The 15,062-nt window shown below is 40.0% G+C and overlaps 1 protein-coding gene across 1 annotated transcript in view; it reads left to right on the top strand.

Annotated features, from left to right (window-relative positions):
• Positions 1–15,062, top strand: part of tgfb2 (transforming growth factor, beta 2) — a 72,499-nt gene that overhangs the window by 51,143 nt on the left and 6,294 nt on the right. The window contains exons 2-5 of the mRNA XM_039806415.1: positions 3,787–3,950; positions 10,482–10,614; positions 10,702–10,812; positions 12,833–13,007. Coding sequence (XP_039662349.1) covers positions 3,787–3,950; positions 10,482–10,614; positions 10,702–10,812; positions 12,833–13,007 — 583 coding nt within the window. The remainder of the gene's footprint in view (positions 1–3,786; positions 3,951–10,481; positions 10,615–10,701; positions 10,813–12,832; positions 13,008–15,062) is intronic.

Here is a 15,062-nt window from a genome sequence, read left to right as displayed (position 1 = left end):
TCTCTCTCTCTCTCTCTCTCTCTCTCTCTCTCTCTCTCTCTCTCTCTCTCTATTTCTTTCATTTTCAGCTATATATTTTCAAACAAGGAAGGAAACCCTGTCTTTGCATTTTATTTTGATGGCAGTATGTTTTAATAAAAGTACTTGTGACATCTCACATGTGGCTTTGACTTACAGCTAAACATTTAACCCACTTTGTAAAAAATACCAAGACACACATCGTCATTTAACTGAAAAATAACGAGATATGAATTTTGATCAATTTCGCCCAGCCCTACTTGAGTATACAGCAATGAGATTGGTGCATGATCCGAGCAATAGCAATCCTATTAAAACATTTTTCTTTTTAATTCCCAATACCGATACCAGCGTTTTAGGTAGTATCGGAGCTGATACCGATAACATCTCTAGTAAAAATGACCAGCTAAACATTAGCATCAGCAACAACATGATAACTTTGTCACTGTGAGCACTGTACTGAATTACAGCATCCTATAACTTTTTGTATTGCCGTAGACCCCTTCCAGTACCACCCGAATCTACTCAATACATGTTCGACCTAGACCCTTTAATATTATGAAGTTGTCACCCAGTTTCTCACTGTTAGCAGAGACTTCAGTCTGCAGTACAAGTCATACACTTTACTGATAAACCATAACATTACACTGAATTACATCACACAATAACCAGATAAAAGTAAGGGTTTCAGTTTCAACTTCCCGTCTGTCTATATACATGCTTCCTCCCACATTCAAGGAGGCCTGGTCAGGGTCATGAAGCAAGGGTAGACTAATGTGTGTTGACCCACTCCGATAGCCCTGTGACGTGGGGTTATAGTCTTATTACTTAACGCTTGATTTCTGTTTTGTATATCAACTTTTTGGACATGCAATAAGGAGCACATCACACCTGAAATTGCCAGTAAGTGTGTGTTGGGATAGGCTCCAGCACCCCTTGACTATCAGTAGTTCTGGGAGTAGGTGGCTAGAAAAATAAGTCTTAGTTTTAGGAAGATTAAGGGTTGTTCAGACACTAAAAACTTCTGGATGGAGCTCTCAACAAAAAAAAGCTGTCCTCATAGTGGAGTAGCCAGGTATGTACATTGTGAGCGTTCTGAGCAGAACTAGGATATTCATTGAATTGTTGGTGACTGACATGCTAGCAAGCCAGCAGAATACTACATATAAATGGACACTACTGGAGTTGTTGGGCAATATTAGGCAAATATATTAGTGTAAACCGTAGTGCTTAATGTTAAGGGGAAACCATATAAGGCTGGAAATGAGATAGACAATCCGGAGACAGCCATGTTGAAACAAACCAGCAGATAAGGTATTTCACAAGGGGCTGTGAAAGGTTTGAGAGTTGGCTGGACAAACAGTCAGAAGTTAAAGCAGACAGTAAAGCCTTCTGTAGGCTTTATTCTTCTGCTGTAGTGTGTTTCTGCTGTCTAGTCACTTACTTAGATATGCCAAATCCACCAAAGATGTAACTTTTTCTCATCAAGCAAATAAAAGGGATTCCCACTGGCTTGCTCAGAGCTCCCAACAAGTAAATGCTATACAGAACAGACCGGTGAGAAATGTGATGAATCATATGCTTTAACCGTCACCAGATCTTAGCTCAGGATGATACAACTCTGCATTATACACACACTTTTTCCATTCACATGGACTATAGCATGTACTGTACATATTAGGAGAGCTGGATATGTTATAACAATATAGCTGAAAAACAATTAAAAAAATATGCACAGCCCTGTGCCCAAAAGGATGGGTGCTGAATAAGAGAAATAACATTGAAACAAATAGATCAACAAACCAAATAGCTCCCAAATTTTAATACTGTGTAACGTTTAGAGTACCAAGCTCTTCCTCAGACTTTTTTGGTATCATGAACAATATGGCTGCCCTTTCATTTGTACATAACTTGCTCCCACAGCAGAAAAGCCCATCCAGGCACCCAGTCAACCATTAGAAGTTGGATAGTGCAGCAACAAAAAAATAAATTGTTTCCCCTCTTCCCCACATTATACCTGTCACCCAACTGACAGTGTTTGTATTACTACATACGCATATCACTTACTACTCTCCAGTGTCTATCAATGATAAATTATCATTAACCCACTTCAAAATACAATAAAAGAAAACTTCAGATCTTGTCTCATTATTATCAGATTTAGACCTTTTTCTCTCTGTATCAACAATAATTGTGTTGATTACTGTCTGCCCCTTAATGTCAAATCTACGTAAATGTTGGCATGCCAAACCTGTGATAGAGGCACTGAGCCTCTTCCTCTTTAGCTGCAGACTGTTGTACGTCCCGGTGCTGGAATAATTTCCAGTGAAATACACTCACACTTCACACCGTTTAGTTGTGTTGTGTTTAAGCCAGCTAACGTTACTGGCTAACCGTAGGCTAACGTTACCTGCTGTGTAATGTTAGATGGCATCAGGCACATTTTTTTATCTCAACCGTTTGTAATATTTACACATTTAAATCCATTTTTAACTGATTCACGATGCATCGTTACATCCCTATCATGTAATCTCAATACTTCTTTTTAGCTTTGGTGACGCGCTGTCTACTCTGCCTTCCCCGACCGCACATTACTGGTTGACCGATATTTTTTGGTAATACGCCTGGACTAATCAGTCCCTCCAGGATTTCGCGATGTCGCGATCGTAACAATTCATGCAAATTCAACCAATCACCGTGAATTTGGTGCAACTCGCAATTTTGACCAATCAATGCAACTTTTCCCTACATTTAACCAATAACCGGAGTTTCGCGCGACTTCAACCAATCCCAGCAGTCCCACGTGCCAGACTTTGTATCAGTATGTGACTCTGAGAGCCAATGACCAAGCGACGTAACACACTTATTACTAATTACTAATACAAATTAATTTCCTTGTTTCTGATATGAAGACGAGACGTGTGCCACTCGAACATCTCACATTTACCAACAAAATGTACAGTGAAAGACAAAAGTGCAAAACATTTCAGACCGTCCTGCCAACCTGTATACATTTTTAAATCAATGTACGCTGTAACGTTTTTTCACTCTAAAGTCATTGAAAGCTGCTGCTGTTTTAATCATTTTGGCTCTGCACCGCGACTGACACGCGCACACACACACACACGGTGGATGCAGGAAAAAACGGAGATGAGACACAATGTAAGATTAATTCAATAAATTAAATACATTTTATTCTCCCCAAAACAAGTTTCCTTTTGATTTTTAAAGAACTATACAAAAAAAAATCGCAACTTTATTTTGCAACTTTCACTGTCTCTCGCAACTTCATTTCAAGAAAAATACAAAAGACATTGCAACTTTTATCGCAATTTTTTACACAAGCTCCCACGAAATCAGGCATTTTGGGCCGCAACAATCTCAAAAAAGGCTGCGAAATCCTGGAGGGACTGACTGTATATACTATGTATATACCTTAGCATAATGCTATTATTTTCTACTGGTTGTTGATTGTTGTAATTGCTTGTTTTTGCTTTAGTGAGAGTTACAGGGAACCAACTTTCTCCCTCTTTAGTTCTTTTACAGATTATATATGGGCACAGGTGTGAGGTCCACATCTTTCCTTACTGTTAGTTTGATCAAATAATGTATTCCCATTTCAGTGTAGATCACTCTAGATAAGGGCCTTAAATAAATGCCTCAATGTCAAGTTAAACACATTAGCCAGTTTCACATCAGTCTCTCCTCTCTTTGTCTGCCAAACACACACATATCCTAAATCAGCCATTCTCTCACCTTTTTTTGTAGATGTTATATCTCCTACACACTTCAATCCTTACTTCAGGCGGCTGACGTTTGATGTGTCTTCCATGGAAAAGAACGCCTCCAACCTGGTGAAGGCGGAGCTCAGAATCTTCCGTCTCCAAAACCATGGAGCCCGAGTGTCTGAGCAGCGCATCGAACTCTACCAGGTACACACACTTTCCTCTAGACTTACATCAGGAGCTGGCTAATAAGCTGACTTTACTCTTACTTTAAAGTGGAAATCCTTAAATTTTGTGTCCTTGTTTATTTGGCGACACCCTATGTACTAGAGGTAACAGCTAATTTGGTTAATACCACAGGTCGAGCAATACTTTCGACCAAAAACAAATTATTGTTCTTTTAATACAGAAGTCAGGCAATAATTGGCCTTTTTACATCATTTTGTGAGCAACCATGATCTGATTTCATGCCGCCCACGGCATGAGTCTGTGAACAGTGAAAGTGAAAGTAGATGGTTACCTCAATGAGACGTTGGAACCTGTCGCCTGCAGCTGCTCATCTAACAGCTCACTGTGGCTTCTCCTTCTTGTTCCATAAGTCCCTGCAATATTTCAAACTGATCAGCTGTCAAACATTACCCTTGTCTTATATTTAAAATATATATATATATATATATATATATATATATATATATATATTAAAATACAAAATGTGAATGTAATTTCAACAGCAGCACAACCTTACTGCATAATAGTTGTCTTATCTGATGCCATCACTAGGCTGATTTAAGAATTGAATTTAGGCTGCTGTATTTAACAGTGAGTTCATTTCATTCAGGTGTGAGGATGGTGGCTCAGGAAAGACAAGGGAAGGCAACAGGTAGGTCTAACATTAGGTGGAAGTGTAGGGGGAGCCACTTGATACCACCAGATTTCTTTCTTAATATTATTAATATGGAACAACTAATGAAAAATCTATTATAATGTTGTTTGACTATATGTCTTAGTGGAGAAGAACACAGGCAAGGAGTGAATGAGACAGACATGAGGTCGGCGATGGCATCACGTAGCGATTAAACCAGTGATGACATCAGGTAGGAGTTCTATTAGTTAGACCACACAAAACTAAATGTCCAGTATGGTTTGAAGTTCTGTTGACCAACCTATTAAAAAATAAATAAAAAATAGTAAAATAGTGCAGACAAAGATGGAAAGCCACTCACCGCTCAAATCACATTAACCAGGGGTGATTATTAGGTTGTCAATTGTCACAATTTGGTTGCCAAGGCGCTACGACGCGTAGTGCAAGCGTAGGGTTCAGTTCGGTGGAAAAGAATTCGAAGGTTCGGCAGAAACCGAGCCCCATCAAAAAGCCCAATATTTGGCCAAATCCGAAGCCAAATCCTGGATTCGATGCATCCCTGTTTTAATGTGAAGCTGCACCAGTAGGAAATGTTCGATTTGCATTGGCAGTAACTTAATACGGCATTTTTTAACGCCACAGATATTCAGTTTGTAATACGGAAAATATGTAAATATTGCAATACTTTCGTCAGTGGGCCATATGCTCAATCACCAGTGTGTTACTTCATTCGGTAATAGATGGCGACTTAACAGACATTTATTTAAATGAAAATCTTCAAGATTGACACTTTAAAGTCATAATTATATTCCCATATTGTAAAAATGTATTTCCATGTCTAACTGAAAGAGACGGATGGTATGTAAGAGCATTTCAGACAAAGGCTGAATACAGGTTTTATTCAGACAGACAGTAAGAGAAAAATAAAAGTGTTTTCTAAACATGTTCTAGTGAACCTAACAATTAGCATATAATGGGACCTTTTAAAAGATGACATTTGCACATTGTTAATATTCAATTATATATATATATATATATATATATATATATATATATATATATATATATGTATATACATGTATATTTAATTTTTCATTTTAAAGCATAGATATGGCAATACTTGTCTGACAAGAAAAAAACGTGTCAAGTAAAAAGATCCAAGTTACTCTGTAAAACATGGACACAGTATAGTTCTCCTAGTAGCTGCAGGTACTTTATTTACTGAACAGTTTTTCCAACTACATTTTAAACATTTCTTATGTTTACATGGTCTATTCATTTTGGCTCTGAAACTCTTCTGCCTCGTCATGGTAAGTGTCACTGGTCTGACATAACTAATGTGTGTAGAAGGGGTGGGCGATATGGCCCTAAAATAATATCACAATATTTCAGGGTATATCTGCGATTATTTTCTTGATAATATGACAAAATAGGCAACTGTACAGGCAATTCGTCAAAAAGTTGGAATATTGCCTCTATGATATGATTTGTTTCATATTATACCCTGATATTATCTTGAACAATATGACATTGCACAGTGCACAGCAATCCTGTACGCCCTGTGCGTACATTTTTTTCTTGATCTTATGATAATAATGCATAAATGCAGCAGCTGACAACAGCTATGCTCTGCTCTCTGCTATATTTCCTCATTTATTATAGTTATTTCACCAACAAGTCATCAATTATTAATGAAGTCTAAGCCATTTTTTCCTATCTTTGGTTCGCCTGGTCTCCTTGTCTAATAATGCTTGTATAACCTCAACCCTGTTATACACAATCAAGTTATAGAGACCATTTTCTTTCAGGACAACCTGGGCTATCAGGATATGTATGTGTATACATTGTGTATAAATTGATAGATGAGGATAAAGACAAAAGAAAAGACTAAATGGAAATGGAATCTCACAGAAATGTATTGAAATCACACAGAGAACAATAATAATTTGAAAATTGTTATCCAAAGTCTTGGCAATCAGGGGAAAATAAAATAAACTCTGTAACTAACAAAAATATGAAACTATTTAGAATTTTTTTCCCATAAAAAGTTCATATGATTTTATCCAAAAAGTTAGTTGTGTCATCTTCAATGCATCTCTGTCTGCTATTAGACATCAGTAGGCCAAATCTCACGCATTTCAACCTCCAGGCTTCATTCTGGCATCTCTTTATCTATCTACCAGGCCTCTGCCAGGAGACCTTCCAATACACACACACACACACACACACACACACACACACACACACACACACACACACACACACACACACACACACACACACACACACACACACACACACACACACACACAAAAAAAACCCTCCTGTATGGGATCTCTATTCGGCGAGCAAAATCGATCCTGAAATATTTCATGTGATTAGTCAAAACAACTGTCAGTCTAGGCGTCAAATCCAAGATGGCACCAGCCAACCTGAATACATTGTTTTTTTATTACTAAGCTTCTGGAAGGGCTACAAAGGCATAAAAGCACTTGTTATAAAGCTCCAGCTGTTTGCTACAAAGCTAAAAAAATCTGTGAGAGCATGAGTGAAAGGTCGCCAAGGCAAAGCGGAGATTATGTGAGTTGATTTTTGGATTCATAGTTATTTATTTATTTTTGCAAAGACAATTCCAAGTAATTCCATGATGGATTAAAAAGCTTCCGATCCGGGAATAAACTGCTGGTAGTTATGGACGCTGCTATCATTGAACCCACAGATGGAGCTAGCATGTTGTTTGAATCATGTGTGTTTACATGGACATGAATTCCGGTTATTAGACTTATCACGTTTTTGATCATATTCGGGATATGATTTTTACAATTTATATCCCTGTACAGACTTGCTGTAAACGGTCTGCTCTGAGCGCATCCACCTCTCTCTCTTTCTCTCTCGCGAAATTTTATTTTTATTTTGTAAGCGCAAAAAAACGTTTCAACTGACGTCATCATGTTACAGTTAGCCTATGAAAAAAACTATTTTATGGACGGTAAACACGTCAAATTCAACAAACAGTGGCTTAAACAGTACAATAGGTTTGAACCCAGGGAGAAAGTGCCCAGACAAAGTTGTTTGTGAAACGCTGTCTACGACAAATTCATAATTGCTCATGCCTTGTTGTAAATTCGGCAAACCTAATAGGCTCTAGGGGTTGCATGACTTTAGATTTTTTAAAGTCGACTCTAATGTGATGAAAGTCCAGTCGACCTTGATTAGTCGCTGACATTATTTTCAGTCATTAGCCTAATAAAATCACAGGAGGTTGCAAGGAGCTTTGCATTCTCTCCTCCTGTGATTTGATCTCCTGTGATTTTAACAGTATTTTATCAACCCTTGTATTGGTTTTCTTAAGAAGTCTTTCTAGCATTTTGCAATCTGTCCAGTTTATCAGCAAGTGCTTTTGCAGTGATCTTAATTATCGTTACCCATTTTTCAGTTTTTTGCTTCAACACCACTACTCACACTACTGGGTTTCCCAGCAGTAACTTTATGCACACCACCCTGGTAATTATGTCCGACGCTGCATGTAATGTAATTGAAGCGTGACTTATACCTCCTATGTTGGGCTTTGTGTGATAATCCAGTGATCCAAAGCTCAACACCCTGTAATGTTAGTATTAGCACATAGCTCCTGTGTGTCTTTACACCAACAGCTGACTGCAAACGTCCTTTAGCTTCAGAAATCACAGCTACAGCTACAAGGCAGCTCTCCTCGTTCAAATGAAGTTCTAGATGAGCTTGGCTTTTGACAAATTTTGCAAGTGACAGTGCTACAGGTCTATGTGTTCGTGCCAAAACCACATGATCAGCGAGGAGCACACTCAATACACATCAAATATTACAAGTATAGCTGATTTCTGTCGCAGTAAACCTCTTCAGCGGGAGGGCCGTTCTTGTACCATTATTTTTTATTCTTTCGTACATCTATTTGCTTAATAAGTAGGCTAATAGTACTTATGATACCATTACTTTTATTCTTTCGTACATCTTTTTGCTGAATTATCAGAGTAATTTACTTTACTAATGTTTCACATCTTCTATGACTACATATGTTGCTTTGCACACTGGCATGCTGACAATCACGTTAAGTATTAACATTTCATACATTTCTACTTTTTTTCTATTTCAGAGACCTGTGTGTGTGTGTGTGTGTGTGTGTATGTGTTTTCCATCATTAATATCTAATTCAATTCAATTTTATTTATAGTATCAAATCATAACAAGAACTATCACAAGGCACTTTACAGATTAGCCTAATTGGGTGGGGAGAAAGCTATGCCATAATCAGAAATATTATCTGTATAGGCTATATTTAGGCCAAAGTAACAAATGTTTCCAAAAAGTTACACAAGTTGGACTACAGTTACAAAATGCAACATGTGTCATGCGCGGAGTCTCCTCCTCTCGCACGCATCACACCGGGGCTGCTGGGCTGTATTGTGGAGCTTAAGTGCAACATGGAGCTTGAGGATGTAAAGAAAAAAAGAAAAACAGGAGAATTACCTTTGAGCAAGTTTGGAGGAAATTCGGAGGTATGGAACCATTTTAAACAAGTTGTGGGAAGTGACAACATATTGCTTTGTCGAGTGCATTAGGCTAAGTGCAGCACGGTGCTCGCCTATGACAGCTGATAAAACGGGGACTTCGATGATTAACAGACACATGAAGCAGGCTCACCGTGGCAGAAAAGATGATAGTCAGCCTTCAATGTCCTCTTTTGTTACTTCTCCAAGCTTACTTCTTTTTTTTAATTTTTTTTTACGTTTCTTCATTCGGATCTATTTGGGATCCATTCCATTCTGAATAAACAAACAGAGCAGTTTACATGCTTCGCTCTTGTTGCATTATTCATTAAGATCATTCTAAACAGATTTCTTCAGTTAAAACAACTCTGAATTGTAGTTGAGAACGTCAGTTATAACGGCCCATGTATTAAAAAAGTGTTGGGTTTAAATCGGGCTCGGGCTCATAATTCCACTTAATGTGTCGGGCCGGGCTCCGACACAACGTGCACAGGCTCGGGTAGGGTCGGGATTGATTTTTTTGGGCCAGATCTAAGCTCTATGTCTAACTGCGTTGCGTGTCAATTACTGCTCATGCACACGCATTCATTCTCCCTTGTGGGGGGGGGCTTAGGAGACAGTTTGGGCTTCAGCAAAAATGGGGGGAGGGTCTGAGAAGTTGTCGATGTTCAAATTCTTTGGCTACTTCCTGGATCTTCACAATCCTACCTACAGCACCTTTAAGCATAATTTATTTGGAGACAAACTTTGCATTTTGGAAGATTGCCGGCATTCTGAACCAGATGTCTGCGGTCCACACAGACACACACACACAGACACACACACACACACACACACACACACACACACACACACACACACACACACAGACCATAGTCAGCGAACATGGCTGTGGTGAAGTTAGGATGACAACTAACGTTATAGCTTAGTAGTTCCAATTAAACCTTTGTGAGTAACAAGGGCCTTCTGAAGTCTACCCCTTTGGTCTAGACTGACGTGTCCACAACTATGAGATGTATACCAATGAAATGTGGTACAAAAACCTTAATCACATAGCTGGCAGATCAGAAAACACTCTCATGGGTCATCCTGGAATGCAATCACATGTTATCCATTATGTTCTCAAGGTCGGAGAACTTGTTCGACAAGATTGTGTTGCATAGAACTTTGGGTATTTCTCTTTAGCCACTGTGACTACTGCAAGCATCTTAGTGAAGTTTTTTGGTGATTGACTGTGTGGCAGCATTCTCAACTGTCAATACAAATAAAACTTAAGCATTTCAAATAAATAGCTCTGAAAACAAAATGTCTGTTTCACAACTTTGACCTTTCATGCCTCTGTTTTGTAAATAGATTTTAGGACACAGAGACCTGACGTCCCCAACACAGCGATATATAGACAGCAAGGTGGTACAAATGCGAACGGAGGGAGAGTGGCTGTCCTTTGATGTGACAGAGGCAGTGAGTGAATGGCTGAACCACAGAGGTGAGTGCATATTCCTACCATTACTGTAGCACGTTCATCATCATTTATTGCATGTTTCCCCTTGTTGTGACTTTTGTTTCTTCACAGACAGAAACAGTGGATTCAAGATCAGCCTGCACTGCCCGTGCTGCACGTTTGTACCATCAAATAACTACATTATTCCCAACAAGAGTGAGGAGCTGGAGGCACGGTTTGCAGGTTATTTGATTCAGAATTTTTTTAAAGAATATAAAAGGATATGTCTTGTGTTATTTATTATTGTATTATTGTCAACTAATCCCATGAAAACACCAATACCAACAATGTGTTAGTTCAACTCGTAATATCAATCAATCAGTTTTGTTTCTCACATAAAATTGTATGAGGTACAATTCCAGGGAAATGTTATCCCATCAGCTACATAAACTGCATCATAAAGCAGAATGTGGCCATCAGAAACAGAAAAAGAGTCACCTGGTTGAATGGCACTGTTGGCACTCCAGGATAAAGCTGACTTTATGTCTCAGCAAAAGGACACCGCAGCTCCCAAAATCTCGCTAAAAACAAATGGAGATCAGATCGCTATCCGACTTCTGCACACTGGCCTGTGTTGCTGCCTCACCGCCCGGCCTGCCTTCCTTCACAGACCCCGGCCTGCTGTGAGGTAGATGGAGCTCCATCACGGCTGGAAGCCCACAGCACTCCATACGTGCGCAAAGTCACAGTTTTTTGGGCTAATGGACTACCAAACGCTGCTGCTCTGACAGAGCTCCAGGGCCTGCAACTCCTCTCTTCCTGCTAAATGTCCAGTGTACGGTGAGAGCGCTGTCAGCTAGCTTGTTACGCCAGCAATCTCTTACCACAGGTTCTAGTTAATCTTTTAATGTGTGTAATTATAATGTGTTGAGTTATTTAAACAAACGATTGGGGAAATAAACGCTTGTCCGCGAGTCTCATCGATAGAGCCTGCGGCTGGATGTAGCTCTATCAATGAGAGCTAGCTAGCCTCCTCTTAGAATTCCTCTGAAATTCACAAAAATTCATTAACTTGAAATCGGACACCGTTGTTAGCTTTATAACACCTTTAGGTAGATGTTGTATAAGTGGCCTGACGAAATTCAAACTGTAAATATAGCCACTCTAGTTATGCCGGCAGCTGGCAGCCAGCCAAAAGTAACTGGAACTGTGGTAAGAGATTGCTGGTGTAACAAGCTCGCTGACCGCGCTCTCACTCTCACACGGGCCATTTAGCTAGCAGGAAGAGGGGAGTTACAGGCCCAATATCTATTGGCCTCATCACAAATTTACAAGCTTACAATCAAACTGACCGACAATCAAAAACACTGCCTTACAACACTTCCATTTCTGCGACCACCCCGTCACAAAAATCTGCAAATTTCACACAAGGCCTGGGTCTGCAGTAGCCAAATTTAAAAGCTCTAACGTTACCTATCTATCTGTCAGAGAACAATAAATCCACATTAGCTCCAACACTTTGTGCGGTCCCTTTTAACGACAAACAGTCACAGTCACACTACCTGCCAACTAAATTATCCACAAAACATCAGTGGTTATTTTTTCGATTCTACAACTCTGTCTGCGATCGTACTAAGACAGAGTGGCTACTCTGTTCGCCAACTGTACACACCTCTAACTAATAAGCCTGGCCACGCACACTTTTTGATGAGCTGAAATATCAACTCTGTTGCCTTTCCCAACACAAACAGTTATTAAGACTGCTTATTAAGACATTTTCATATGGAGGGAATTATGCAGTTAGACAGAGACATATTAAATAGATCTGCAAGAGGACACATTATTACATTTGCAGCAAGTTTTAAAAATGTGGCTTCTAAACCATCTGGACCAGCACTAGTTCTTTCTTTTAACTCACAAAAAAGTCAACAGGCAAACTGTGTGCGTCAACCTAGCAGTCCACGATGCTATTTGGGAGGCTAACAGGCCAAGCTAATGGGCTAATTGCTATCCGACCAGCAGGCTAAATGCCAATGCTACAAACAATCTTTTAACACCGTTACTGTTTCGTTCAAATCTTGAGGTGTGGGGGAAGTCACTTTTTGAAGTTCTGACAAGCACTTCCTTTAAAGCAAAAATAATGCTTTTAGTCTCTTTACTTTCATAAATGTGATTAGTTTAAATCTTATGTTTTGACCTGTTAATTAAGAAAAGTATTCACATACAGTAGTATGCAGCTTATTGATCTCTTTTATGTTTCCAGGTATTGATGACAGCTTCGTCCATGGTGTTGACCTGAAGGCGTTTAAGAATCGGCGACACAGCACTCAGGCTCCACACCTACTTCTCATGCTGCTGCCTTCATACCGGCTGGAGTCCCAGTCCCAGCACACAAACCAACGATCCAAGAGAGCGCTGGACACAGCCTACTGCTCCAAGTACTAACCTGGAATTCACACTCTAAGGGCCCTATCTTGCACTCAGCGCAATTGCCTTTGTACACCGACGCATGTATCATTCCTATTTTGCACCCGACGCACAGCGGACTTTTCCCTCCACAGACGCACGTCGGTAAATTAGGGAATGTATTTGCGCTCCCGGGGGCGGTTCAGCGAAAAGAGGAGGCGTGTTCAGGCGCAAACGTTACGTAGTCCTATTTTGCAGTTTCAGAAAACAATACCGCCACTGACCAGGAAAAACCCGGTCTAAAGTCAGTGGCGCGTTATTCAGATGCTATTTTAGGGGCGCATGCTTGGCCATAATGTAGCGTGTGCACAACGCGCATACACGTCTCTCATCTACAGCAGTTCACATTTTTGAAAACCATACATAATTACAAAGAAAAATATTACTGAAAATGCGCTTCAGGTGTTTGGATAGGTCAGGAGGCATTTTACAGTACAGTCCTCAAAAAGTCGCAGAATTCTTTGTGGCTTGTTGTGTTTTACACATTTCCATGAATCATGGATGTGTTGATGATATAAATGAGGAAATATTAGAGGACTTAAGGAGACGTGATGTTGAACTACGGTGGGATTGGACACTCCGGCGGAATCTGGTGAATCTGGAGTAGTGCGCGATGCGCTCCTGGTGGAGCAGGTGGACGGAGATAGAGTGGGGGGAGGAGGAAGGGGCACAACAGGTGCAGGTGGTGCGTTTGGAGGCCCATGCTCCATGGCTGCAGCAATCCTCTCCAGACTTGAGGAGATGCGCCCGAGAGGCCGCAGCAACATCGCCACCCGGCCAAGACGGGCATTTGTTACTTTGCCGCATCCCGGACAGCTCCCGCTGGCATGCGCCAGGCAAATCCGCCGTCATAATAGCAATCCGCCACGGAACAATACGCCTGCTCTTAAAGGGAATGTGAGATGACGCTCTGATTGGTTATTTTCACGTTACACCCAAACCACACCTAGCTACTTCAGACCAACCCATTTAAGATTTGCGTCGGGCGCAAGAGTCATTTATCCCGCCGGTATAATAGCAACAGCGCCAGAGATCCGCCCACAAAGCTACTTGCGTTTGGCGTTTCACACTTGCGTTTCAGATCGTTAAAATAGGGCCCTTAGTCTCATTACACACACATCAGTTGAGATTCTCCCCTCTGTGAGTTTTCCTTATACAGTGACCTGAAATCTGCCTCAGGTATCAGGAATCATGGTGAAATCAAAGTATTCTGTGCTGAGAGTGGTGTTTTTTATGTATTGATAAGCAGCAAAATGCTCTCATGTCACATCATTTGCACATGAGCTGTATGGACAGATAATACAGCGACAATTATTATGAGCTTTACTTCATGGCAAAAGTTTGTTTAAATTGTTTGGATAGTGTTTTTTTTGCATTGAATTGACGTCAATTGCTTTGTGTGGCGCTTCAAATGGTCATACGAATTTGCAACTCGTGAAGCATAATGCACAATGGGTGGCAGCATGAAGATATTTTCGAGAGATGTATATATATTAGTGATAACAAAAAGATACAGACACTCTCGGGCGTCGGACTTGGTGGTTATTGCTTGGTGCTAGTGTTAATCAGCTGCTAACACAGAGGAATTTCATTACTTTAGCTTTCCATAGAGAGCATTAGGCCTATAGACACAGATAGACTGTGCCCTTTTGTTGTGTCAAAACTTTGGTGCTAAAACAATCTCATATGAATTTGCAACTCGTGAAACACACACAAATAAATGCAGATATTTGTATCTGTAAATCTGTGTCGTATCTGTGCCTCTAATTTTTGACTTTTGAAACATGATGCACAAATGAATGCAAAGCGATTTGTATCTGTCAGTGTGTATCTGTGTCTCTAACTCGTATTTCAGCATTTGTAAATCAACTTAATATTTTTTAATGGAAATATATTTGTAAACCTCCAATTTGTGTGGATTGTTTTGAGACAGTTTATCTCTGCCAGTACAGCTGCGCCAAGCTCAAGTCTAGAATTAGTAAGGTCAGGCTTTGGGGCCAATTTCGCTTTGCCTAACAATGTAACAA

The sequence above is a fragment of the Perca fluviatilis genome, chromosome 7 (assembly GCF_010015445.1).
Source record: "Perca fluviatilis chromosome 7, GENO_Pfluv_1.0, whole genome shotgun sequence".
Taxonomy (NCBI): domain Eukaryota; kingdom Metazoa; phylum Chordata; class Actinopteri; order Perciformes; family Percidae; genus Perca; species Perca fluviatilis.
The sequence above is the reverse complement of the archived record's forward strand: the minus strand, read 5'-3'. Positions and strand labels throughout refer to the sequence as shown.